The sequence below is a fragment of the Apis mellifera genome, linkage group LG10 (genome assembly GCF_003254395.2).
Source record: "Apis mellifera strain DH4 linkage group LG10, Amel_HAv3.1, whole genome shotgun sequence".
Taxonomy (NCBI): domain Eukaryota; kingdom Metazoa; phylum Arthropoda; class Insecta; order Hymenoptera; family Apidae; genus Apis; species Apis mellifera.
Window position 1 is genome coordinate 8662573 of NC_037647.1, and position 26915 is coordinate 8689487.

At 41.6% G+C, this 26915-nt stretch overlaps 2 protein-coding genes and 1 non-coding gene across 13 annotated transcripts in view; 2 read left to right on the plus strand and 1 right to left on the minus strand.

Moving 5' to 3' along the window:
• Positions 1 to 23988, plus strand: part of LOC724417 (uncharacterized protein CG43867) — an 89225-nt gene extending 65237 nt beyond the window's left edge. For 4 of the 10 annotated variants that reach the window (XM_026443476.1, XM_026443477.1, XM_026443483.1 and 1 more), the window contains exons 3-21: positions 9121 to 9183; positions 15180 to 15347; positions 15587 to 15772; positions 15867 to 16069; positions 17490 to 17721; positions 17839 to 18013; positions 18104 to 18340; positions 18428 to 18719; positions 18799 to 19072; positions 19157 to 19546; positions 19633 to 19851; positions 21667 to 21959; positions 22044 to 22377; positions 22471 to 22710; positions 22787 to 22923; positions 23004 to 23133; positions 23194 to 23403; positions 23468 to 23603; positions 23684 to 23988. In XM_026443476.1, the coding sequence (XP_026299261.1) occupies positions 9121 to 9183; positions 15180 to 15347; positions 15587 to 15772; positions 15867 to 16069; positions 17490 to 17721; positions 17839 to 18013; positions 18104 to 18340; positions 18428 to 18719; positions 18799 to 19072; positions 19157 to 19546; positions 19633 to 19851; positions 21667 to 21959; positions 22044 to 22377; positions 22471 to 22710; positions 22787 to 22923; positions 23004 to 23133; positions 23194 to 23403; positions 23468 to 23603; positions 23684 to 23748 (3984 nt within the window). In that variant the 3' untranslated portion in view covers positions 23749 to 23988. Of the gene's footprint in view, positions 1 to 9120; positions 9184 to 10827; positions 11063 to 13601; positions 13855 to 15179; positions 15348 to 15586; positions 15773 to 15866; positions 16070 to 17489; positions 17722 to 17838; positions 18014 to 18103; positions 18341 to 18427; positions 18720 to 18798; positions 19073 to 19156; positions 19547 to 19632; positions 19852 to 21666; positions 21960 to 22043; positions 22378 to 22470; positions 22711 to 22786; positions 22924 to 23003; positions 23134 to 23193; positions 23404 to 23467; positions 23604 to 23683 lie in introns of those variants that run through there. The other 6 variants (XM_026443480.1, XM_026443478.1, XM_026443479.1 and 3 more) reach the window with 6 other exon arrangements.
• On the plus strand, positions 16216 to 16341 carry Mir3785 (microRNA 3785). Its single transcript, NR_039484.1, has one exon. It is a non-coding gene; the product is annotated as a microRNA 3785 (primary transcript).
• Positions 23989 to 25248: 1260 nt separating the features above from the next.
• Positions 25249 to 26713, minus strand: LOC414027 (N-alpha-acetyltransferase 20). 2 transcript variants are annotated; one of them, XM_397463.7, is made up of 6 exons: positions 26550 to 26713; positions 26398 to 26422; positions 26227 to 26317; positions 25993 to 26122; positions 25790 to 25926; positions 25249 to 25704 (listed from the first exon to the last, which is right to left on the minus strand). In XM_397463.7, exons 1-6 carry the CDS (start codon positions 26600 to 26602, stop codon positions 25619 to 25621), a joined length of 522 nt encoding a protein of 173 aa, XP_397463.2. In that variant the 5' UTR covers positions 26603 to 26713; the 3' UTR covers positions 25249 to 25618. The 2 variants fall into 2 exon arrangements, with proteins under 2 accessions (XP_397463.2, XP_026299272.1); XM_026443487.1 differs by lacking the exon at positions 26398 to 26422 and having other exon boundaries at positions 26227 to 26286; positions 26550 to 26631.
• Between the last annotated feature and the right edge of the window lie 202 nt (positions 26714 to 26915).

Genomic DNA, 26915 nt, shown 5'->3' on the forward strand with positions numbered 1-26915 from the left:
TCGGATTTACTTTAATTGGTACGTCGAAAGGAAGGAGAGAGGCCGCCATCGATTTTTCCTCCTCCTTCTCCTCCTCCTGCTTTCCTAGATTTACATCCCTTTGTCCCTGAAATACATCAGGCAACCACGAATTTTTGTGGTTCTTCATTTCGTCGGAAGCGTTTAATTATTATCACGATCGGGAGAACAATGTACTGCGGTTTTTACGATAAAAAAAGAAGAAGGAGGAGGAGGAGAAGGAGAAGAAAGGAGAATAACATAGAATTCCTAAAGGGTGGACGCGCTGTGCAGAACGAATTATAGCCGCAAATTATCGTAAAACTCTCGCCACTCCGGCGAATTCTTCCGGGGGAGCGTAATTAAAAATTTCAAGCGTTAAGTGCACGCGTATATAAACGCGAATGATACCATCGCAACCTTCCATACTCCGTACAATACTTTCTCGTTCCCGGGAAGTATCGAGAAGTGTTACGATCGTTTCGACGGATAATAGATCCTTGATTGATTAAAATTTCCGCAATTATCTCCGTTCAAACTTTCAAAACATCCTACGCTTAAACGTGATTAAAGATTCATTCGTTTCAAATATACGCCGAATGCGACGTAAGAAGAAAGTACATCGAAGAAGGAAAAGAACCGATCCATAGATCGTTCGATTCGTGTTTCATCTGTTCGAACTCGAGACTTCCAAAATATTTAGTATTTCAAGAAAATACGATTATGACACCGTCTCTTCGATTTTGGAGCAGGTTGCCCGGCTGATCGGTGCACGCGTGTAAATATGCAGAATAGGATGCTCGACAACTCGAGTTTAACGTGACCGAGAGTCCGCAGCCGTGCAGACAACGAGGGAGAGAAACCCTCTGGTAACCAGCGCGTTAATTGGAATGCACGAATTCGAGATCATTCCCTTTTCTCCAACGATTCGATCATCATTGCCTCTTCGATTCTTTGAAAAATTCTTTTTCAAATCCTTAGGGAAGAGATCCTCGAATCGTTTCACGCACGCACGATGATGATCGATCGTCGACAGATGATATCTGGGGCAACGAGCGCGCGATAGTCAGATACTCGTATCTCAGAGATACCAACAGACGGCCAGTGACGTCTCTGTTCCCGAAGTTAGGCCGAACAATGGTTCCCCCGCCCCCGTGGAACATCTGTTGACAACAGTCGATATCTGGAGGAGGGGTTGTGTGACCAAGCAACAACCATCCCTCGCTAATACTCGCGAGACCCAATTACGACATTCAACCTGGCCTATCCAACTGTGTCAATCATCGGGGACAGGGGGAGGGAGGGGGAGGAACAACGCGCCGCCCAATCAACGGCGCGAGATATTGGCCGGACAAATTTATTTATCCGGCCGTATATACGTGGCGTTTATACGTCTCGCAAGAGTTTTGGCGTGATAAATTAGCGTGGAATGGGACGGATACGGAGGGAGGGGGTGGAGACGGACAATTTCATTCGGACGAAATTTTCGTCTTTCTCGTTCGGCTCCCCTTCGAGTCTCCACAATTACCATCGTCGCAGCACTCGCCATGCGCACTTTCCACAGAGCTGTAACCGGGCGAATCTCGACGCAGACGATACTTAAGGCAGGTTCCATGATTGCTTCCGCACCCGGGAGACCTAATTATCAACCGGTCGATCCGTCGTCGCGCGAGTTCCTCCGTGCGCACGAGTCCAAGTTGCGCGGTGGCCGTGCACTCCGCCAACCCCTGCATATTTCAATCCTTGCAATTACCCCCGAGGCGTCTCTAGAGCCAAGAAGACACGTTAAATTAGAACGTAACGATACCGATTAACGCGTAATAACGATGCGCAGATCGATCCGGTTAAATTCTTTATGGATATTCTTTTTTCATTATGTTCGTTGTGAAAGCAAGTGGGATGAAGGAGTGTTAGAAATGGAGAATCGATGTTAGACGCGTGTCTTTATTTCGTATATGCGAAAGTTTGAATAATTTATTTTTTCGCGTTAAGGGGATCTAACTACGCGGAGGAATCGGAAATGGGAAAAGAAAGAAGAGAAGGATCGTAAACACCGGTGCATAGTTTAAAGACGGCGGCAAGATCGAAAGATGAAAGAGTAGGATCGAAATGTTGGATCGAACGTTATCCGTGGAAAATGCGATGCGTGCTCTTGAAAAATTCATGACCTCTCCCCCCCTTCCCCTCGTGTTGTACACGAGGCGAGCAAAAGGCCGCCTCTTAGTCGAGCGACAGGCGCAAACAAAACGCGTCCACCCCGACTTTTCAATATGCAAAATAAATCGATCTGACCGCACGGCCGGCGATAAATAAAGCAAATATAATGCATTTTCCATTGGCCGATTTTCGCCGCCTGACCGTCGCGAAAAATCGAGTTGATCGCCCTGCAAATTAACCGGCGCCCGGAACGAGCTTTCAATACCGCGTATGAAAATTAAATTTCTCGGATATTGCGAAATGAAAAAAAAAAAAAGAAAAAAAAAAACACACGACGCGCCTACGTCCTCCTCCTATTTTTAACCGTACTCTGGCAATAAAAGTAGCGGAGGAAGGGAAGGGAAAAAAAACGAGGGACAAAATTACATTGTTCCGCGTGTAAAGGCTTTTGTAAAATTTAAAAAAAAAAAAACTGGCATCGTGAAAAAAAAAGGGGGAAAATTGTTTGCCGACCTGGCGGTTAAAAAATTGGCCGGTCGATGATTGGACGTGTCCGGATATCGTTTAAAGCGATAAAAAATGTATGGAGAGATGGGAGGAGGGGGGAGTTGAATTTAAATTTTCAAATTTAAAATTCAAATAGACGGGGGAGGAGAAAAAAACGTCCAGGGGAAGGGAGTAGTATCGTTATCGATATCGGAACAAATCTTCTCCTGCAGCTTGCAATTTTTTTTTTTTACCTCTTCCGCTATAGTAAAATTCGCTCCTTTTCGAAGGAACCTCTTTTTCTTCTTCTTCTTCTTCTCTGTTCTCAGGTGCGAAAAGAAAGGTGCGAATCGAACTTGGCGAGAAACGGTCGACGCGAAATCCACGCGAATATCGGATCGAATATCGTCATGCTCTGTTCCTGCTCCTCCACTCGAGATTCGAGATTCGTCCCGTGGCGAGGCTTTATCATAGCCGTCATCACCGTCCTCGCGATTGTTAGCGCGATCGCCGCGTTATTGTTATTGCATCGCGGCCGGAGCCGCGCTCATTTCCCCGCCTCTCAACGGCCTACGTGCCCAATTCCCATCGCAATCCCGCCCTCCCTTCGACCCCCTCCCCTCCCCCCTCTACCCCAATTATTCTCCTCCTGTATTTTTCACGCGCTATCAAATTTTCCACCCCCATTTCGCGATATTGCAAATCCGTGCAGTGTGTTTTTTCAACCCCGTCAAGGTGGAATTTTTTTTCACACGATTTCACAGAAAATCTCCTCGAACAAATTCGACAATTGATTTCCACGATTCAAGGAGGGGATCGGAAGAGCATCGTTTAATTATAAACGATGGAGCAACAACGATGACGCGAACCGTTAAACGATCCATTATCGCGTTCTCCACGCCCCGATTCTCGATTTCGAATTCTAATCGGATGAGAGCGGGATACGCGACTGTTATATCCGCTTCGTTCCCAATTAAAGCGTGACACGTGACGTTTTCCCTAGGAATAGGGCGGGGTTGGAAATTGGCACGCGGCGTTTGGAGTCGCGGCGTTTCACGCGGCCCGCCGAGCGTGAAAAAGGTGGAACGGATCGTTGATCCCGATCTGCTCGTTAGTTGGCTCCATTGTAATTGATTGATCCGCTAATAGAAGCGCGATCAATTATATCATCGCGGCCTTCCACTCCTTCCGCATTGTCCACGGTTATAACGAAATTTGCATGGTCGGAAATTAATTCGGCCCCGTCCTATGCGCGGAAAATCGAGTTATCGATTTTAACGGGGATGCCTCTCTCCGTGTCCCGTTTCGCGCCCTCCGGACGCAACACCTCCTGCTCGAAATCAGGATACACGTAGAGAGAGAGAGAGAGAGAGAAATCTCGACTATCTTTCGACGGCCTATTTTCACGAATCCCACGCTCCAGCGGGAAAAATTCAGACGGCCTGCTTTGAATAAATAACGCGTCCTAGAAAGGATTCTGGCCCGGCTCTCCTCGGGTATTTCGCCTCGTTCCTCCATCTCGAATCTCATCGAATCTCGAGATTTTTATGGGACGCGCGAGATTAATCTCTCCTCTCCTCTTCCTCCTTCTCGCGTGACGCGTGAGGAAGGAACGACGAGGGAAGACGATATTTCTCGAGGAAAAGATGGGTGAAGAAAAACGGGTGGAAAAAAAGGAAGAAAGGGTGAATTCGTTCCCCGTCCCTTCAACGGTGGTTTGTACCTTGCCTCGTTTCTTAAACGGGCAATTAATACGAAGAGGTGGGATGGATAGGGAGGGGGAGTTGAAGAGTTTCAACTGTGATAATTTCAAAGACGAGGTAGATTTCAACTGTGATAATGGGGTCGAGAAGGAACGGGATGAAATTTCGCTAGAGGTGAAAGGTAAGGTACAACAGGTAGCATTCCTCTTAAAGACGCTTTTTTTTTCTTCCCCGCGAGCTTCAATGAAAGACGAATGGAACAAAATAGTACTTTCCTCGGTACTTTTCGCTTTCCTTGCACAAAAATTTTCTTCTTCTTCTTTTTTTTTTTTTTTTACGAATATAAGTTACGCTTCCTTCCTCGCGGACGTGTCGGAGGAAAATCGGGTCGGGGAAGAAGATTAAAACAATTTTCCGCCGCTTCGCGTACAGTTGGCCGACGAACTTGGCGCCTCGTTGAAAAGCAAGCGCAAGTCGAGATTGGAAGTTGAATTAGATTTAACTTGGAAAGTCCAGCCTGTGGCAAAGTCAACGCGCGGGAAAACGGCTGAAAGTGACAATTTCCTCGTTTCGGTCACGATCCACCGTTGTTGAAACTATTCTCCCTCCTCCTGTTCCCTTAATCCCCGCCTTTCCTTCGAGGCCTCGACTTCTTCCTGTTCTTCCTCTAACCGGAATATCCTGTTCGGAATACACGCTGAGGAAGGGGATCTTCGGCGCGAAGACCGTTCGAAAGATAAGATCAATTACCCCTTCCGATTGGTTATCAAACGTTTCTTTGTTATCTCTTCTCTTATAATTACGTTTCAAAGACTCTGTAACCACTCTATAACTCCCCATCTAATATTATTAACACTCGCCCTTACGTGGAACGTCTCCTTACGTTCCTCCAATTATCCCCCATTTCATCCCCTCGTAACGAAGAATAAATCACGAGGCGATCCGTTATCTCCATTATCGATTGGTCGTTCATTTATCGACGCGTGCTTCCCTCAAATAATATTATATCCATGCGAGCTGTGTATCCATATCGTAAATCGATGACGTTAATTAATAGGGACGAGATGGAAATTGACACGCGGGTGAACGTGACGAATCTGGGTCAACGGTGCCGGCTGTCCACCTGCGTAATTTTCTTCTGGCCGAGGCGAGGGGCGCGCCAACCGTGCCGCTCTACCCTTTTCCGCTCGAAATAATTAATATACAAGGCACGGGAGAGCGATCCGTGGGGATCTCGGTCGAAGGAAAGGTTTCTCTCTCTCTCTCTTCGAGGGGGGAAGCCGACCGAGCCTCCATGAAGTGCTAATGCGCTTCCGTAAAGACCTGCACGCTGTGCTCGGCCCTCTTCATAAAAAATGAAAGCGTTCGCCAGCTTTTCCATCCCTCTAGGCCAGCCAGCTCTCGCGATTTTAACCGGAAGGGAAACGTTGAGAAGATCTGTCGGATATAATTTAGATCGTTTGAATACGTAAAATATACGTAGCTGGGAAAGTAGCTTGGAAAAAGAAGAAGAAGAAGAAGAAGAAGAAGGATCAAGTGGGTTTAGGAAGAATGAAAAATTGTACGTTGGATTGATTTGATTGTTTCGTTGATCGGGCAAGCGTTTCGAAGAAATTCTCTTGGAATTGGGCGTGTGATCATTATCCATATATGATCGGTAAGAGGAACAAAGCGTGAATTCGCGTGACGATTTTTCAAACAAGGGGTGACGCGAGGTGTATCGTATCGTATACGCTCCCTCAGTGTTGGCGTTCTTTTTCGTTCACGCGACACCATCGGCCCGCCATAAATTCGCCGGGGGCACAAAGAGAAACGAAACCCAAGAAGGCGCGCGCCGTGCTTTATGTCTCGCATCACGCGATAACATTAACGAACCAATCTCGCCTCCACCCTTTTTCCACCCTCTTTTCAAAACGACGGGGGGCGAAAGTTATCGTTTCTTTCTTTCTTTCTTTCTTTCTCCTTTTGTCTCTACTTTATCGCTATTCCTTTTTGGCTTTCTTCTTCCCTGTTTGGCCCACTTTTCTTCGAATGACGTTGACTCGCCCTCTTAACAACGTTCCTCGAACTTTTTAATAAAATCATCATCGTCTGTCTCGAGAACTAACGACGAGGCCGATCGACGTTTCGTCGATGGAATTTAAAAGTCTTCTTTTCGAGGTAAATAGTTTTCTTCCTCGACGAATAATCGAGGGTCAACTTTCATTCGTAAACGTCCAAGTGTATTCGGTTAAACGATCCGTTTAAAGATCTGTTCGTAAGTTTTAGAGAATTATGAGAGATTCCAGTTCGTTTCCTCGAACTGTAACGAGTTGAAAAACAAAAAAGAAAAAAAAAGAATAAAGCGAAGCTTGTTAAATTGCTGCTCACAGGTCCGATCAATTCGCGGTGAATCTTCTTTGTATTTCCACTCGAGGTATCCGGTGCTCGAGAGCGATTCGATTTGAATTCCAACGATACCACGACGCACTCGACATCGAATACCACTCCGCGCAGACGTTTTCATTTGATCGTTCAGTCTGCTTCTTCTTTCTTTCTTTCCCTTCTTTCATTCTTCCCTGCCAACTGTCACCTGTTTCAACCGAAGAGAACGCTCCGAGTACGCACGAATTCCCATAACGAACGCGTTCTCTCTCGATAACGACTCTTGCCCGTACGTTTTACTTTTCTTCCCGTTGTTCCTCGACTCGAAAGAATTTACAAGCTTCTGCTTCAACGTTAAAGAAATTTAAGAGAAACTTGTCGTTTGATCTCGTGCTACGGATCATTTTAGGGATCATCTGTCGAAAGATCGAGGAGAAATTTTCGTTCGTTCGTTCCTTCTGTTCGAAAGAAGAAAAAAATATGAGCGAAACAGCGAGCACGAGAGGCCACGATTTTCATAAGCCGTTATTGCCGAATCAGAGCGAGTCGAGGGAGAAAAGAGGGAGAGCTTAAGCGTTGACGACAGTTTGAGAGATTCTCCGGCATCCCGTTTGCGGCTAATGTACCCGTCCTTCACCCTCCGTCGTAGACGTCCTTTCTTCTCGAGTCGAGCCGCGACTTTAACGCCAGAGGAAATCCGCGCCTATCCCTCCCCCTCTTTTTTCCCCCTTTTCTACGTGTCTCGATACCACTTCCTTTCTTTCCCTCCTTTCATACCTCTCTCGGCTTTCTCCCCCCTCTCTCTCTCTTCTTCCCTCTCAACGCCAGATGCTACTAACCGTGCACCCTTCTGATGAGATCCTCCCGCGCTCGACTGCCTGCCTCGACTTTCTTTCCCCGTCGTCCTCGCGAGCCGAACCACTGAATTCTCACGCACGACCAAGACCAGAAGACTCGCGATCGAACGTCTCGCTCGACGCCCTCTGCCCTCCTCCTTATTTGCTCGCGTCGTCGACCCAACGCGATTCCTTTCATCACCGATGATTGGCAAGCCTGCGCTTATCTCTCGGTGGAAAATTGGAGGACTTATTCTTTCTCTCCATCCTTTGCCGCTTTTCTGGCTACGTATTATTTATCGATCGACCGTGATACATCGATAACACTCGTTAACATCAAAGTGTGCACCGCTGTTTCGAAACTGTTTCTCTGGCCCTCGCCACCAGATGGTTTCGCACGTTTCACACGTTGTCAATTGTCGAGCAACGATGAATCGTTCTCTCGTACGTTTAAACGGCGGCGGGGTTATTTGATCGGCCTTGTCGTACGAACGCACACGCGCGCGGGATAAATTTGGGAGAGACGGGGAGGGGGTGATGGAATTTTCGGTCGAATAACGGGATTAATAAGTTTCGTTGTTCACGGCACGCGAAAACGACGCGGGCGTCGCCGTGGCCGGCGCCCGGCCGCGGTGATTAATTAAAACGGAGGTTAATATACGGGTCGAGGCGCGGGTTTAAGAGCAATTCATAGTGTCCCGGGGGTCAACCGCGGGATACTACTTTTTAGCCGACGGTGGAAAGAGAGAAGGAGATACGCGGGGAGAAGTCCGATTCTCGGCCTCGGTTTAATGGGCCGCCCCGCTAATTCCGGGGAGACTTAAATCACGCCCGCGTATCGAATGAATTGCCCATTATTTTTGCCAACAGTTGCCGCGCAGAGAAAACAGACCTCGTTGCACGACTCTTTTGGGACATTGGCCGGAGAGGTTTCGAGCTTTCGCTAGCTCGTCCGTTTAATGCGACTTAAACTGGATGGAAGGTGTTTTAATTTTAATTCGAATTTAGATTTAAATTTAAATCCGAGCGGTGAATTTGGTAGTGGAAGAATCAATCGCAGGAGGAGGAAACGTGGTCGGTTTGAAGATCGGTAAACCACGGGGATACGTCTACGTCGTGGCGGAGGAGCGGCGCGTATCAATCTTTGACGGATCAAGCAAGTTTCGCGGTACCGCTTAAGTCCATGGTATCCATTAAACTCTCGTCAGCCAGGCATCCACCCATCGGGCTATGGACTTGGGCAACTTTGATGGAAGTTTTCCCGCTGGAAGGAAAATTAGATGACGGCGTCGTGGAATCTCTATCTTCCCTTTCGCTTCTCGATATATCTCGTCGGATTATGAATATTTCATTTTTTTTTTCCTCTCCCTCTCCCTTGTAGACGCGTCTACCTCTTTTCAGACCCAACATTTATATCTAAATAGATGCGTATTTGTCTCGAGACGATTCGAGATTTGGAAGATCGTCAAAATCAATTTTTGGGAAGAAAAATATTGTTAAAATATAAATTAAGAGAAAATTTACTACGATCTAAGAGGAAAAAGTTAGCTGATCTTTGTTTTCTTTTTTTTTTCCAGCTCTCGGAACTCGAGCAGCGAGTGTTGGAAGCGGAGGGTCGAGCCGACGAGGCGGAGGACAAGGTGAGAATAAATTACAATCGCCATCGCGGGGAGATCCCTCCTCCGGTTTTTCTTCGAGATACAACAACCGATCGTGCCGCTCGATTCTCGACTCGTTAGCGTTTCCTTGAGCTCGTAAATAGCAATTCAGGTCGTTGAGAGAAATCTAAACGTTAGGAAATCGGTTCTGCCTGTCTGCTGCGATGTCGTTGTTCACGAGCAGCGTCCGATCGATTCCGCGTGTAAATGATCGCGCCTGATGGCCATTAACGGGACGCTTGTGTCGCTCGGCCAACCAGCTCCAAGATACCAAGGATAAATAATTAATTTAGCGAGTGATAACGACGTCTTTCCTTTCGAGAGACCTTCCTTTCCCTTCCAAACGATTCGTCCCGCTCTCTGTGTATATCGTTTGTTGCGTTGTAAGTTGCGTCGTTGGAAATTCTTCTAGAATTCGTTTATTAAAAAATATCCATTTATTTTCTAACGAAGATCGATTCGTTTCGATCGAGAGAAATCGTATGTAATGGAAACACGGCAGTATACCTTTGACATTTTTAAAATCTTTGCCCCCCAAGAAATTTCAACTTCTATTTTGCGAGACGTGAAATTCAGTGAACCAGCTTAATTAGAAGTTCGTGCATAAGTTGCGAAGTAAAATATCCATATTCCATGGAATTAACGTGGAGCCCGGGCTCTTACTACTTGATCCTCCATCTATCAGCGTGGACGAAAAATTAAATCCTTTCTCCCTTGGAGAAAGAGGGGAGAGGGATTTATTTAAAAGGGCGCGTCTCTTCAATAATGTTTTTAGAGGAAGATTGTTTTTTTAAGCTTGTTTAAACTTGGCAATGAACTTGAAGAGCGAAAAGTTGGAAAATTCCACGAAATTCCAAAAATACCATCGATATACTGCTGCGTTACCGACCAGGGAATTCTCTATTCGGTGGGTGAAAAACCAGACCTATCGTTTCCACCGAGTCGCTCATCGATTTTCTCCCCCGACCTTGCACCCCCATCGCTTGCCCTTTACCGACCGATACCGGAATTTAGCATGCGACCCTGACTTTGTACCAACAGTAGGCAATTTCTCTTTCGTACTTGACGATCTTTCTTTTCAAACGCGATTGAACGAGTTCATTCCCATCGATTCGTGCCCATCACCTTCGATCGACAATTAATTCCTCTCTCTCTTGAGGGGAACGATTCGAAACGTTATCCACAGAGCGTGTGCAACCTTGCCCTAGTTTTCTCTCTTATATTCTTCGAAAACCTCAAATCTCAAAATCTCAAATTCATTAAATTTTCTTTCTAAAAGAACGATTCTTCCTTTTCTCGATTTCCAAAGTACATATACTCGAATTTAATATTTCGAGAGAGAAGGAAGTTTGAAATTTACTCTCCGGCAGTAAGAGAAAATGGGGAAAGTGAAAGTTCGGTCGGTACACCGGAAGATCCGGGTGTCAGGGCGCATGTTACGTCGCATTGATTTTTGCTGGTTCGGGTGGCGCGAGAAAGAGGAAGGGGGAGGAGCGGAGGGTGGCACAGGAGAAAGACGACCAGCTGGAACCGGTGATGGACAAACGAGGAGGGAGCATGGGGAGAGGCGAGGGGAGCAAAGAGAGAGAGAGAAAGAGAGAAAGAGGAGGCGACAATATGGCCGTAAGACCGGCCGGCAACACGGTCGTTTTGTTATGACCTCGAAATTCGGGGGGGAAAAAGTCGGGCGTTGGTGATCCACGTGCATCCGCGGCAGATATCTCGTCACCGATCGTCGTCGATCCTCTCTCGATCCTTGCTCCCGTGGCAAGCCTCGATCGCGACGGGGAGGAGGCAGCGGCGTCGACCAACCACCGCGTTCACGAGAATTATGGAGGCAGGCAGGTGACACCGATGAAAGGTAAACCTGTCACGACACGCTGTGTACCACACTATATTCTTCCACCCTCTCATCGATTTTCTTTTAGTTTTTGGCAGTTAGCGCCTTCGAGAGCGCATCGATTGACGCGTGCACTTGCCTCTGTTCTCCGTTTCGTTTCGTTTCGTTCGATTATTCGCACGTTTTTCTCTCGCTTTCCTAATTTCGTGTACATAGGTGTCATATTCAATGTCGTAAGTGAGAATTCTTAACGAACACCGATACGTCCGTCGATCAGCAAAGTAAAGTAATTTTCGTGCCTAGCGTCGAGAAGGGAGGATGATGAAGATAAATCGGTCCATAAGGGCGGAGCAAAGTCGATGACGACTGTTCGATTCTTGGTATCGAAAGTTCAACGAGAAGGGTCACGCGAAGTGTTTGTGTTTGATCAGGATTGAATCGAAGACGAGATCGGGACAAGTGCGAGTGGACACAAAGTGTCGGAAGAGACAAGAGGCGAGGAGGGGAGGACGCGGGTCGACTTAACGACCCGCTTTGACGGGACGTGTCGCGTATAGAATTGGCTTAACGCCAATTCATGAGTAATCCTCGTTTCCCGTGAGCACCCGCGCACCAAACAAAATAAAGGTACGCGCACCCGTCCCTTTCTTTCTTCCCCGCGCACAGTTCCTTTAAATATTTCAAAGCGTTTGTGGCGCCGGACCCGTTCCAATCTCGCCGTTCCTTCCCCCTTCCTTCGAACGTCGATCTCCAGCCTTTGAGCGGTGTTCTTACGACGGTTCCATCGCGGACGCGTAACTTTCTCCGTCTTTCTGCGACTCGGATCGCTTAACCCTTCTTCCACTTTGTTCTTACACGTTCTATTATTACAGTCTTAGAACGAAAAAATAGAACTCTCGCGTTTGAGAGCGAAAGTAGAAGAGTAAAGATAGAAGAGCTCGACAGAATTTCACTATCAGTTAAAATTGAAGATAGTTGTAAAGTTTATCTTTCGAATGTTTCTCTCGTCATCAAATTTTCATTTGGCTTTACTCCGAAAATTCTTCTCCGTCATTCACAATTCCTCATTAACGTGAAAATGTGCTCGTTACAATGTCGAGCTCTTCGGTCTCGACTGCATATTTCTCACGCGTTCGTCGGTCGTTGATCCATTTAAGCCAACCGCGGTCGTCTGTTCCTTTTTTTCTTCTCTCTCTCTCTCGTCTCCCCCGAACGAACGCAGCTGAATGAACGTTTCTGCGTGTATACGTGCACGGGTTGCTTTTGGCGGGAAGCCAGCCATAATTCGACGATGCACCCGTGAGAGGTGATACCGCTTTGTCGCGTGTACGCGCACGTGCGCCGAACCACGGTGAAAAGATAAGGGGACCAGCCTCTCCAATGGAACCCTTCTGTTCCCCAGCGCGTCCCCTTCGTGAAAGAAAGAAAGGAAGGAAGGAAAAAAACAAAGTGGCCTTTTCTGGCCATTGAACCGCTCTCCAAGAGAACCTATCCTCCATCCAGAGAAATTCAGAGATTCGGATCAGTTGGATGCGTCTATGAAATCTGATATTCCCTTTCCGATATCAATGGAATATTATCGTGATCCGGGAGGAAGTTTCACGAAAAGAAAAAGAAAAAGAATAAGTGAGAATAATTGAATGGCGTTAGAAAGTGGTACAAAGGAGGAGTATATATGAGATCGGCGCACGAGATTCGATTATTCTCCTCGGGGAGTTATTTCTAGGCGTTTCAAGTCTGTGGCGAAACGAATCGATAAATCTTTCGGATAGAGTTCGGAAACGTGTTCTGCTCGAGAAATCGTTCGATCGAATGATTCGTTGTCTCTGAATTAAACAGAGCTCCAAGTTTATCCCCTCTCCTTCCGAAAGTCTTTTGAAATTCATCGAGTTGGACGAACGTCGACGCAGTTTAATTTCTCGAATCCCTAATATATCCCCATGCTCGCTTTTCTCATCCACGTTCATTCTTTTAAAATTGGAAGAAAAATTCGATCGATTTTACAATATCTCTCTCCATTCCGATAACTTTCATCTCGATTTGAAAGAAAAAAGAAAAAGAAATTCTCTTCTTTCTTTCGTTCTTCCTTTTCTTTCGTTCGTGTTCGCGATTCCATTGGATCAACGAATCAACGCACGTGAAAAACTCATAGCAATCGCCATAAGACTCGTCCCGAATGAACGATCGTTCATCGTAGAAACGTGTCGCGTGGCGAGGAGTAGAGCGAGCGCAGGCCTGCGAGATACAAACGCGGGGCAGATCGATAAATCTGAAGAACGTGGACGCGCTGCAACGTGGCCGCGATCGGATCGTCGCGTTTTCGTTGGTTAGCTCTCTCCCCGGCCTGGTGGACGAAGGCTGGTGCGGTATCCGGCGGATGATCCGGCGAGAGGAGGCCGTCTGTCGTCGACTGTCGGCCCGTGACGTTGCTCGCCCCAAGGGTGGCGAGTGTGTGCACGCACCAGGGCCGCACCACGAATTCTGTCATTGGCTGTGAGCCAAGAACGTGACTCATCGGGCGCAGGAAAGGCCCGCACAGTTTACGCGCATTAGTTTCGTTCAGTTCGGTTCGATCATCGGCAACGCGAGGAGCAAGTGGCGTAGCATATCCTCCTCCCCTCCATCCATCCCCCGAGAAGAGGTTGATCGTATATTGCAGCTGGGAAGGGAAATCTGGTCCTCTCGTGTCCTCGTGTGTGGGGAGTGTCCTCGGGAATCGTGGGAGAGCGGAGAAGAAAGAACAAAGGATTTGAGAAAGGTCGTTGGTCGATTATCTCATCGATCGGTTATCATGGCCACTTATCGTAGCTCGGGTAAGGGGATCATCGTTTTCTAGATCATTTAAACCGCCTCTCTATAAAAGGGGATTAATTAAAATCCGGCCGAATTTCTTTGGAAAAGTTTGCGAGGAGAGAAAATATTATGTGCGAATAAGTCGATTCGTTTCGCGTGTGATGGTTTTTAATTGCACGAAGCGATGCGGCACGTGGGCTTGATAGATGCAATTTACGGTGATACAATGTGTGTTTGTGTGTGCTGTGTGTGTGTGTGTGTGTGGAGGGCCGAAGAATGCCGAGATATCTGGGAAGATAATTCGATGGAATGACGGTGCTATTAATATAATGCTCTGCCGAGCGTTGTCTCGGTGTCGCGTCTCAGCTTTGTTACTCGTCGTGCGAAACAGTTGCAACTCTTGCTTCGATCGTTATCTTTTAGTATTATTAGAGATAAAACTCGTCGTTTTCTCCTTTTATTCTATTCCTCTTTTTTCTTTCTTTCTTTCTTTCTTTTTTTTTAGCATTCCACATCTTTGATCTCTTTTAACCTCTTTTAAATTAATATAAGAAAAAAACGAGCGGAAGGCTCGATGAAACCGCGGTTCTTGACTCGATGAACACAGGACGACAATGAAAACGCGGAGGGTGATCGATATGACTCGTGGAGAGCACATGCACTCACATGCGGTCACAAGGAGGAAAACATTGGGCCAGAGAATTTCTACGTTGGCGTATTGATTTTCTCGATATCGTTGTCCGTCTCTCTCGTTTCACTACCGGTTTACCGGACGTGCAGAGTGCAGCGCTTACGTATCCACATTGTGTAAACGTGAATATCGATTTTTGACAGCTGCTGCGAAACGAGCACTGCCATCATCGTGGCAGAAAAGGGGCGCACGAGGTCCACACGCAACTCGCGCACACACACTCTCTCTCTCTCTCTCATTTCCTTTCTCGTTCTCCCACTCTCTCCTCCACTCGCTTTGTCATCGCTGTTTACTCGACGATCTCACGCCACGCGTCTCCGCGACTGCCATGCTTCTTCGATCGTACCGGAAACGTGGTACGCTCGCGTGACGCTTCTCGAGGCGAAATGAAATTCATAGAATTCGTGCAATTTTTCCAGTCGGAAAGTAGCCCGTTCCGGAGAAAATTTTATAGATACGGATCGATTTGTTCTAATCGAAAGAGAGTATTTGGAGGAAGGGAAGTAGAAACGAAAGTAGAGATTAATTGAAAAATGAAATTTAACGATCTGTAAAAATGAGATTTGGCACAAGATCGTAAGATAGATAAATTTGAAATGGTGATGATCGATTCGTAGAACAATGGTTGAACGAATACGATGATGTCTGTTACAGGTACGGATGATGGAGGAGCGGCTAGTGAAGGGTGAATATTGCTTGAGCACATCCGGCGTTGGTTCTCCACCGCATTCGCTGCCGTCTACTTCCGGTACGCAGAATGACAAGATCGAGGATGTCCATTGTGCTTGTATCTCGAAGCTAGAGACACAGGTCGAGGAGCAGGTAACGAACGAAAAACGGATTGGAATCGTGATCTTCGTGATATTGGAAATCCCCTCTCGGCTCACCGTCAGCGTCACTTTTCCCCTCCGAGAATTCGCCGAGCGGATCTCGTTTCACGCGCTATTTTGCAGAATAAGTGTTCCGATAACGTTGCGTCACGCGGAATGTGATTCACCGTATCAAATCTCGAACGAGATAAATCGACGATTATTACGAACGATAATTATTACTTTTTGCAGAGGCAGTTGCGGCTTCAAGACGCGAGGCAGGTCGAGGCGAAAGCCGCGAGAATAAAGGAATGGGTGACCAATAAGCTGAGGGAATTGGAACAGCAAAACCAGCATCTGAGGGAACAGAACAACAAGTGTAACCAACAGCTGGAATTACTGAGAAATCACATAACCAACATCGGCCTGAAACCGCCTGTAAATTTTTCATTTCTCTTACATCTTTTTTAAAAATCTTTTTCAAAAGGTACGTCTCTTTCTGAAAAAAAAAAAAAAAAAATATCTATTCTAGGCCCCCACGAGAGCGTCCCTATCCCTGGAAGTAGACCCGACGTTGCGCAGACGATCGGAAAGCTTGGAGGGAACGCCACAAGCTATACCGGAAAGCGTGCAGAGCTCTGTAGCGGAACCACAAGCCGGCACCAAGCACCGAAGACACCTGTCCGCTTGCGGAACTATACAACGAGGAATCACAACCACCAATATGGACTCAAGGTAGAATCTCGTCGCGACGCTGCGCGCTTTATATTGTACACTTGTCACACTTTTCGATACATATGTACACACATACACCTGGCCGCTTGTTCTCTCTGTAATTCTTTCGCTTCTGCTTGCGCGCCGTTTATCGGCTTTTTAACGCCGCGTAAATGTGTCTCGATTCTCCTTGGGAGGTCTCACGACGTGATAGCGGCGCCCGACTCTCGAAATTGTGGTACCCTGTAACGTCCTGAGACTTCCTGCGGGGATCTGTCGACCCACTTTGTCCTCCCGCGTCGCCTTCGAATATTTTAAAGCTTCTTCTTTATATATATACATATATATATAAAAAAATGATTGCATTAATTTTTCCCTTCTTATTGGCACGAGCCTGTTACGGGGCTTATTGCTGATATATATTATTGGGTTGGCAACTAAGTAATTGCGGATTTTTTTTAGAAAATCAAAAACAATTTTTTCATGGAATTAAATAACTTTATTTTGTAATGTGTTGCCCATTTTGATCAATGACCTTTTGCCATCTTTCAGGCAGCATCATAATCCCACGTTCATGAAACTTCTGGTTTTTATTAGCAAAAAACTGAATCGGGTACGATTTGATATCATCATCATTATTGAAATTTTTACCATTCGAGGAGTTTTGTAAAGATCGAAACAAAAAGTAATCGGATGGTGCAAGGTCAGGACTATATGGTGGATGCGGCAAAATATTCCAACGAAGCTCCAATAATTTTTGCCGAGTGACCAAAGATGCGTGTGGTCTTGCATCGTCATGATGGAATACAACACCTTTTCGATTTGTCAATTCGGGCCGCTTTTCTTCAACTGCATTGTTTAATTTCGTTAGTTGTTCAATGTAGACAACAGAATTGATCGTTCGGTTGGGTGGTAAGAGTTCAAAATAGACAATTCCTTTGTAATCCCACCAAACTGATAACAAAACCTTCTTTCGACGAATACCAGCTTTTGATGTTGTTCGAGCTGGTTCACGTGGCCTGCTCCACGATCTTTTCCGCTTGATATTGTTGTAAACAACCCATTTTTCATCGCCAGTTATCGGTCGTTTTAAAAATGGATCATTTTCATTACGTTTCTTTAGCGAATCGCAGCTGTTAATGCGTCGCGTTAAATGCTTTTCTTTCAGTTCGCGAGGAACCCATGTATCGAGTTTTCGAACATAGCCAAGTTATTTTAAGTGGTTTTCAATGCATGTACGCGATACATGAAGCTTCTCTGCAATCTCACGAGTTGTACTGTGACGATCCGAATCGATTATTGCTTTGATTAGGTCGTCGTCAACTTCAACTGAAATCCGCAATTACTTAATTGCCAACCCAATGTATTTTTATCGAAGCGATTTGAATGCGGTTGAATTAGTTCCGTGTTTTATTGCTTGCCGTCCTTTTTCCAATTCTAGCTTATTGTCGGAAGAACTCGCCGCGGCGGTGGAAAATCTGGTGATGTTGCCGAATATACCCGGAGTCTCGGAGACGAGCAGGGACAGCGGAAGTTCGGAGGCTATCCACGATTACGCGGAGATTTACACGCCGAGTAGAGAAGGGATGAATTGGGCTCAAAGCGCGCAAGGTCCTCGACCGCCAACCCCGCCTCTCCACCGATTTCCCAGTTGGGAGGCAAAGATATACCAAGTAAAGGATTCGTTTAAAGTATTCGCGAAAATGAATTCTCTGAAGCTTTGCAAGAGAATTATTAAATTAAATTATCGCGAGGGAAGAAATATTTATATTTTGGAAATTCTATTACAGGTGGCGGATGGCGGGCTTGGCATCGGTCCACCTACGAACGAGGAATCCGCACCTTCAACGATGACCAATACGACCAGCTCGTCGAAACATTCCCAAGCGACAGGGCACAACTTGACCGCCCACAATTCTCAAGGCTATTGCGACATTTCAGTTCCGGTCTATGCAACGGTCAAGGGTAAATCTATCCTCTATTTCTTATTTATTATCATCTCGAATAATATTGATTTTCAAGTCTTTTTTTTTTATTATATATACTTTTCTTTAGGGCGAGCCAGTCAAATCAGATCCATGCCTTTCGGCGACAGTTCTGACGACAGTTCGGATGGCGAAGAGCATCCTAATCAAACGGAAACCAATACAAGGATCACGAATAGTTCGTCGGACAACACGGACTCGTCACTTGGTAGCGGAAGTAGTCCGTCGAAGAGCGTTAAAACTACGAGCAGCCTTAGCCCCGCCAAAAGAAGCTCCAGCGGTTCTCCTAGCAAAAGCGTGAAACGTGGTAAGCATTTTAACGTTAACGTTATTGCATGTTATTTTTAAATTTTCCATTCGTACATCCGATTTGGAGATTGTATCGTGTTTGCAGACACCTCTCTGGAATCTGGTTTATCGGAAGATTACGCGATACCTCCTGATGCTCTTAGCTCTACCTCCCTCGAATCTAGCATGCCTAGTTTGTTGATGCGAGTCTCTGGCGAGAGCCCGAAACGGCAGGAATCGTTGGAGAAGACGGGCCATCTCGCGAAACTCGGTGGTAAATTGAAAACTTGGAGGAAAAGATGGTTCGTGTTGAAGAATGGTGTGCTCACGTATTGGAAAAGTCAAAACGATGTGAATCGAAAGCCTCAAGGTCAAATTGTCTTGGACGAAGTGTGCAGGTAATTACTTAAATATTCCTACTTTTTTTTTAATATCAAAGTTGTATAAGATGAATACATAATATCACCTTTTCAACAGGATAAATAGGGCGGAGGGTGCGGCGACGTTTGAAATAGCAACGGGGAAGAAAACGTATTATTTAACGGCAGATTGCATCGCGACGATGGAAGATTGGATAAGAGTTTTACAAAACGTGCAAAGGCGAAATGCAACGAAACTTTTGCTCAGCAAAGAAGATAATAAGCCTACGATACAGGGATGGTTGACGAAAGTGAAGAACGGGCACGCTAAGAAATGCTGGTGCGTCCTCATCGGAAAAATGTTCCTTTACTTTAAGTGCCCTAATGATACGGTAAGCCATCCATTTTAGAAAAGTGTCACTTAAAAAATAAATTATATAAATATTCGACCCTTCTATTTTTTATTTTGCTTTTAGAATCCTATTGGACAAATAAATATGAGGGATGCTAGAGTGGAAGAGGTTGAACACGTGTCGGACAGTGATAGCGAGGAAAGGGACGCCGAGTGTCCGCATGAGAGAACGATCGGCATTTTTCCTACTCATCAAGGCCCTACGTACTTGCTGATGCCCCACAAGCAAGACAAAGACAATTGGTTGTATCATTTGACGGTGGTGTCCGGAGGTGGACCTAATGCAGGAACTCAATACGAGCAATTAGTGCAAAGATTGATGGAGACTGACGGGGATCCTAGTTGCGTACTTTGGAGACACCCATTGTTACTGCACACGAAAGAAAACATCACTAGTCCACTGACTAGTTTGACGTCCGAAGCCTTGCAAACTGAAGCCATCAAGCTTTTCAAGGTAAACGTTTAAGAATATCGCGTATCGATAATGTTACACGTTTGGATAGGAAAAAAATTACGAGATCGATATTTTTGTCTCTTTAGGCTTGTCAATTGTTCATGTCGGTGGCAGTAGAACAAGCAGGCATAGACTATCACGTGGTATTAGCGCAAAACGCATTGCAACAATGTATAGACCAGCCTGAACTGCAATCTGAATTCATATGTGCATTGGTAAAGCAGACAAGTCGTCACACTCAACACCGTTTGGGCGTACAGGTAAAAAAGGCCGCCAGACTTGTGTCGCTGGGTACTGCGCGCGTTGTAAGTCCTGCTTATTGTTTAACAAACACTCTGAACCCTGTACCATTTTTACAGCCGACGTACATATATATATATAATATATCGCGTAATATATAATATCAATTTTTTTATCTATTGGCCGTAACGTTATTATTATAATAGGGATTTTAAATGTACGATAATATTTCAAAAGTATTTTCTTGCAAAAAAAAGAAATAATTAAAATTGAATACATTTGTTTCTGAGAATCAAAAGAAATGGTACATCGGGTACGCTTAGTCAAGTATTATACAAAATAATCTCATTAAAAATAGCGGTGAACTGTTTAGTATTATATCTCTTTATTCTTTTTTTTCTTTTTACAAGGTAATTAACTCATAATTAATAATTAATAAAACTAGTTGTTTATATTTTTAAAACCAATACGCATTAATGAAAATATTAATAATGATAATAACAACAATAACAATAATAATAACAGTAACAATAACAACAACAACAAGAGTAATAATAATAATAATAATACTTGACAAAGTATTTAACAAAGAATGATTTTAGTTTTAACATTCATTCACATTTCATTTTCATTTGCTGCTTTACATGTGCTCTTCCTAGGCTATTCTAAAATCGCATGCATTTTTTTCGATTCTTGGTTTTTTTTTTTTTTTTCTCTCTCTCTCCATAGAACATCGTCATGTTAAGTTTGTTTTATTTTTATTGCGTATAATATTTATACATGATACCCGATCACCTTGTACCCTGATGCCCTATCATGTGAGCCGAACATATTTCGACAATTCATTCCTCTCATCAGAAAATATCGATTAAACTCAATATTTCATCAATCATCACTTTACTTTCATCGATGCATTGTCGGTTGATTAAAAATCATTGATAAAATAAAAGTAACATGAACTTTCGGAACTTGTCAAAATACGTTCTGTGGCACACACACTTGCAGAATGGTATGTTGGTGTACATAAAAAACCACACACAGAAAAACATCTTTTTACTAGATTGATTTTTTGTTTCTTTTTCCGTACGTTTTTTTGCTCGATAGTTCATTACAAAATATTCTCTGTTTTTTGAATGCTGCTTAGAAAAATTAGTCTTTGATTATCTGGTCATTAACGGTTATTTAAGAAAAATAATCTAAAGAAGATAAAGAAAAGGAAGGAACAGTAACATTTAAAAACTCCTTACAGATTCGAACATCGTTACGAACGCGATTAGATCGAATAATTTCAGAAATTATTGTTGTCGTTAAGTATATACAGCTTCGAAAATATTATTATTACAAAGGGAGAAATTTTAATTCATTCGTGGCGAACGAATGAGAAAAAAAAAAAAAAATAGTTTCGAGCTGTAAGGTAGACTCACATGGCCTAAAAAATACAAAAGCGCTTCTTTCATCCACATTTCTTTTAATTCATTTCGACTTATTACAGTTCATGCGTTTTATGTGATTAACACACATAGAGTTATGCGTTAATCAGTCCGATTTCGATTGCTTACATACTAACAGGCATTATATTATGACGTGTAACGAATAGAGTGTTTCATCAAATCTAAAAAATTGATTCTAAAAATATTCGTGCCGAAAATTCCTCGTATAATTTAAGATGGAATATTATGAAATCGATGAGCTGCAAAAATGCAAAAAAGTTTTTTAAAATATCATTTCTTACTTGATTGTCCTGATAAAATAAAGAAAGCAATGAACGAGGACAATATGGAGCGCGATTTGTTGAAAAAAAAAAAAAAAGAAAAAAAAAAGTAGTAGATTAGGTCTGGTTGAATCCAGGGATATAGTAGTATGCCAGCATACCATTACAGCAGCTCCTTCTCTGCGCCACGCAATCGCTGTTCACCTGCGATACGCAAAGTCCCGCGGCAAATGGCAGCGGTGAAAATGCGGACGCACAATCGACGGCCTCCACTTCTCACAGTCCTCCGCTCATGCAGGGCCATTCGACTTCTACGATTTTGGACTGCAAAACTAATCCCGCCCAGTACGTTCTTATCCAGGGATGGCAGCTGCTCGCGCTTGCTGTTTCTCTATTCCTACCAAGAAATAACCGATTACTCTGGTACCTGAAGTTACACTTGCAAAGAAATGCGGATACCAAGTAAGCTCATTCAATTAAAAAATTTGTATAATTTTAATTAATTTTCAATACAATGTATATAATTGAATATATAAATTCTGTTAGAACGGAGTGCGGCAAATATGCAGCTTACTGTGAAAGAGCATTGGAAAGAACGCTTCAAAATGGTGGAAGAGAGGTGAAACCTTCGAGAATGGAAGTTCTATCGATATTGATGAAAAATCCTTACCACCATTCCTTGCCGCACGCGATACCAGTTCATTTTTTGAACGGCACGTATCAGGTTGTAAGCTTCGACGGTAGCACAACGATAGAAGAATTTCTAAACACTTTAAATCAAGAAATTGGTTGCCGAGACGTTCATCAATCGGGTTTCACGTTGTTCAGTGACGATCCGATTGAGAAAGATCTTGAACACTTCATTGATCTTCAAGCAAAAGTATGCACTTTAAAATTAATTTGTAAATTAAAAGATAAGAATTAGTAATAAAAGAAAATACGCTTTTTCATACGCTAATTTTTATCATTTCAGCTTTGTGATATAATCTCGAAATGGGAAACTGCATTGAGAGAAAAGGGTTCTGGAAAATTCGAAAATACCAGAGTAATACAATTAACGTATAAATCGAGATGTTATTGGAGACAGGCAGCTAAAATGGAAACTGATAGAGAGAGACTTCTTCTTTGTTATCAAGTAAATCAACAAGTCGTACAAGGCAAATTTCCGGTAAATCGAGAACTTGCATTTGAACTTGCGTCATTAATGGCACAGGTAAAATTACAAATCCTTTTAAAATAATAATAATTTCTTTAATGAAAGAATAATCGTGCAATGAAACGCTATATAGATCGATTTTGGAGAATATAACAATGATAAAGCTCGAGGAAGTGGTCCAGGAAGTAATCCACATCATTTGGTGCTTCAAGCTTTGGACAAATTTTATCCCGTACGATATCGAGCAAATATTACTGCCGAACAATTGAGGCAAGTAGTGTTCTCTAAATTAAAAGAAATTATTAATAAGTATTATTTATATTTAAAATTGTGGATTTTTATCGTTGCAGAGAATTGCAAGAGAAATTGCAAGAAAAGTGGCTTGCATTAAAAGGTCGCAGTGTATTAGATTGTGTACGCATATATCTAACTTGCACTAGAAAATGGCCTTTCTTTGGAGCTACACTGTATCAAGCAAAGGTTAGTAATATTTTTTAAAAAGAAAAGGAAAAAAAAATTATTTAAATACGTTTGTCTCAGTTGAAGCAAACTGAACCAATAACCGTATGGATAGCTGTTTCCGAAGATAGTGTTACACTACTAGAATTGCAAACAATGGCAGTGATGTGCCGTTACAATTATGCGAACATAGTTACATTTGGAGGATGTTTGGATGATTTTATGCTGGTTGCTTGTTCTGATGAAGGTGCAGCTGAACAGAAACTCTTGTTTGCACTTTCGAAACCTAAGGTATATCGAAAGTAAAAATCAAATTTCTAAATATTAAAAATATTATTTAATTATATTTGTGCAGATTTTGGAGATAACATTATTAATTGCCGATTATATGAATGCCTTGGGACACACTTTACCTGGTACTCCACAAATGAATACATTAACTCGTAATGGATCTCACAGATCCATAAAATCAACCCTACGACCCACAACTGGTTTGTAAAAATCTATATTTTATATATTTCGTTTTTTTATTTTTTATTTTTTATTGATGAAATGAAAATTAATTAATTAGGTTCAGGCTGTCTTCCAACGCAACCAGATATTTTAAAATCTACGCCAGATCACCAAAGACCTTAAAAAAAGACTGGTCAATGGGGAAAAAAGCAGGGGAATACAGCACTTGATTCATGAAAGTCTGATCCTATCATGGCACTAACTTTATACTCGAAGATACTACAAGCTGTATTATAAAAATCCGCGTAATGATATTCTGGACGACACTCAGCAACATGTGCGCTGTAGTTGATTTTAGTTGCGTTTTGTGTAAATTAGAAATGATGCTTGATAAACATTTCTGTGTACATACCTGACAGCATGCAAAACTTTGTGGTCCACGTTGCGCGATTTGAACGTGGGTGACTGAAATTAATCGAAAACGATTTGCAACACTGCCTAAGTAAATTAGTATATCTGAAATTACATCGAATAGTTTCATTGAAAAAGCTAAAGCATTGTGCTGAAACTTTTTGCTACCGTATTTATATACCAAATTCAAAACATTTAGCGTAAGATAACTAAACAGAAGTGGTGTAATACATATGTATATAATTAATCAGAGTTACTGAATGTTTAGAAGTCTAGCATTGTCTAGAACTTATGCAGCGATACCTTTGTCTTTAATATAAGATTATATCGACGAAATTTTTATTTTTTGCCAAATTAATTGCAATACAATGAGCTGCAATTAATTTGCAGCTATGAACAAAAAAAAAATATATAAATTTTCAGATTTTTAATGTTTTATTTAAAATAACTGTACTTACTATAATTGTATATTTATATACAATAATTTCAATTATATTATTCATACAATGATCTGTTTTAATTCGAAAAATATCGTATAATCTTTTATTGCATCTATTAATCATTTTTTATATATTTTATAACTCTTAATTTCAAAAAACAGTAGAAAGAGTAAGTACAGATAATATTAAATATAAATCTAATTGAATTAAAGCTCAATCAAAAAAAAATTTTTCATCGGAAAGTGACATATAGAACATATTATCATATTATTTTGATAACAGCTAGTCTTATATTTTATATTTATTTAATGTTTAAACAAATAAGTTTGTTTTATAAGGACATGACCAAATAGATGTAATGGGAACGCGTTTTTTTTAAATAATTAATATCGTTCCTGCGATAACATATGTGCAACATTTTTGTACCAATTAAATAATAATCCCTTCATATATAGAAGTTTTGTACTTGCTTGATGTGTCCTACATAACTAGCAAATGTCTTCCTTCTCTTTAGTATCCAGAAATAAATAAAAGTTGAAAGTAGGGCTTTCGTGCAATATGTACAAGACTTCTATACTTTTATAATTCCTGAGATAGGCTGATATGACTGTGCCTCTCTGAGCAGTATAGACAAAGTAATTTTATGCACGGCTTTGTTTAGCGCATTGAAGATTTATATAAAATAAGAAACGATCGAACCTCAGATTACTGGGAGCAGTACAAAGATATGCAAGAACGACATTTTGTCTTTAATTTTTATAATACGCAATGAAATGCTATCATTTAGGTGCTTAGCACCTTTGTATTATGATGCAGTAAAAAGAGTCATTGATCTGTAAATATCACTTAGATTTAAGTTTCTAAATATAATAGAATGAAAAAATGGCAGCTGATAAAGGCTACAATCGTAGAAACTTCCTGCGATCGTTTGGCTGCTATGGAATATTCTACTGAGCCTACCATCTTATATTTCTATTTATTATTTATTCGCATAAAATGATGCATAAAGGCACGAGCGGTGTACGCGAAAAGCATTGTACTATTGTACAGAAAAAGAAATAAACTGCTCGGATCTATACTTTAAAAGACTATTTATTTATTTTACATATTATATTAAAAACTTTATCACAATAATATTTCTTAAATTTCCCATAAACCATAATTTAATTTATATTAAGTCCATAATAATATATTTACATTATTCAATCTATTTCTTCAGGTCTTACAGGATGAGTTAGTGGTATTACTGATTTTTTCTTTACATCTCTAGATAGTGCTTTTCTCATATCTAAAAAAAAAAGAATATGTATAAAATATTTAATTTATAATATTTAAATAAATCTTTTACAAAAAAAAAGTAATATTTTATATACCAAAAGCATCTTCATCTGGATTTCCATTATAATATTCTAAAACAGTTCTATATACAATATATCCCAATTGCTGATACATTTTGATTGCTACTTTATTACTAACTCTTACAAAGAGATCTACAAAATATGCTTGTTTCCTAAAATAATAATAACATATATATTAAAATACAAAATATATATTAACAAGTTTTCATTAGACTTACTTTTCTGAAACCTTCTCTAAAAATTCTATTAACATTGCAGCTAAACCTAATCTTCTATAATTAGGTGAAACTGTAAGAGCTGTTATATGACCATGCCAATTTTCCCCTTGTCCTTCTGCTTTTCCCATAACTTCAAAATTAAAAAAAAAAAATTTGTGTTTTGTATTCAATATTTATAATTGATATATATATATATATATAATACTTTAATTATATAATATAAAAAAGTCTTACTATAACCCATAATTTCTCCACTTGGTGATTCTGCTACTTGAAAATATTCTGGCCAATGTGCTAGATAATATGTATAAAAAGAAAGTCCATACTATAAAACTTAAAACTAAGAAAAATATATATAAATATATAGTTAAATAATAATCACAACATAAAATATTTAAAGGATACTGTTTCTGTCAGAGGATCTAAATTTCTATAAAAAGTAAAAAATTCATAAAAAATAAAGTTATTAAAATAATTAATAAATAATACTTTGTATTTATTATCTCATGTTTAGGTTAAAAGTTTACTAATAGACAGACAAATATTTTAATACTTACACATTGTTAAATTTGAACAAATCATTACATGTAAAAGGTCTAAGAGTTGTCATGTTTTAAAAATTATGAAAAATTAAATAAATAAATGTAATTTAATATGAAGTCACTATTAATTCCAAACTCAGTCACATAAATATATCTAATGTAATTTACTCGTTTAACGCTAAAAGTCGCCACTGCATCACTGGGAAATTTCAAAATTTTAAATTTTTCTTGAACTACATAAATATTAATAAAAATAATAAAAATAATATAAATACAAATAGATATATATACATATATATATATATATATATTTCTTTTCTAGTATACTAATATACATATAATAAAAAGTGATATAAAAAAAACTTTCGCATATAATTCGAA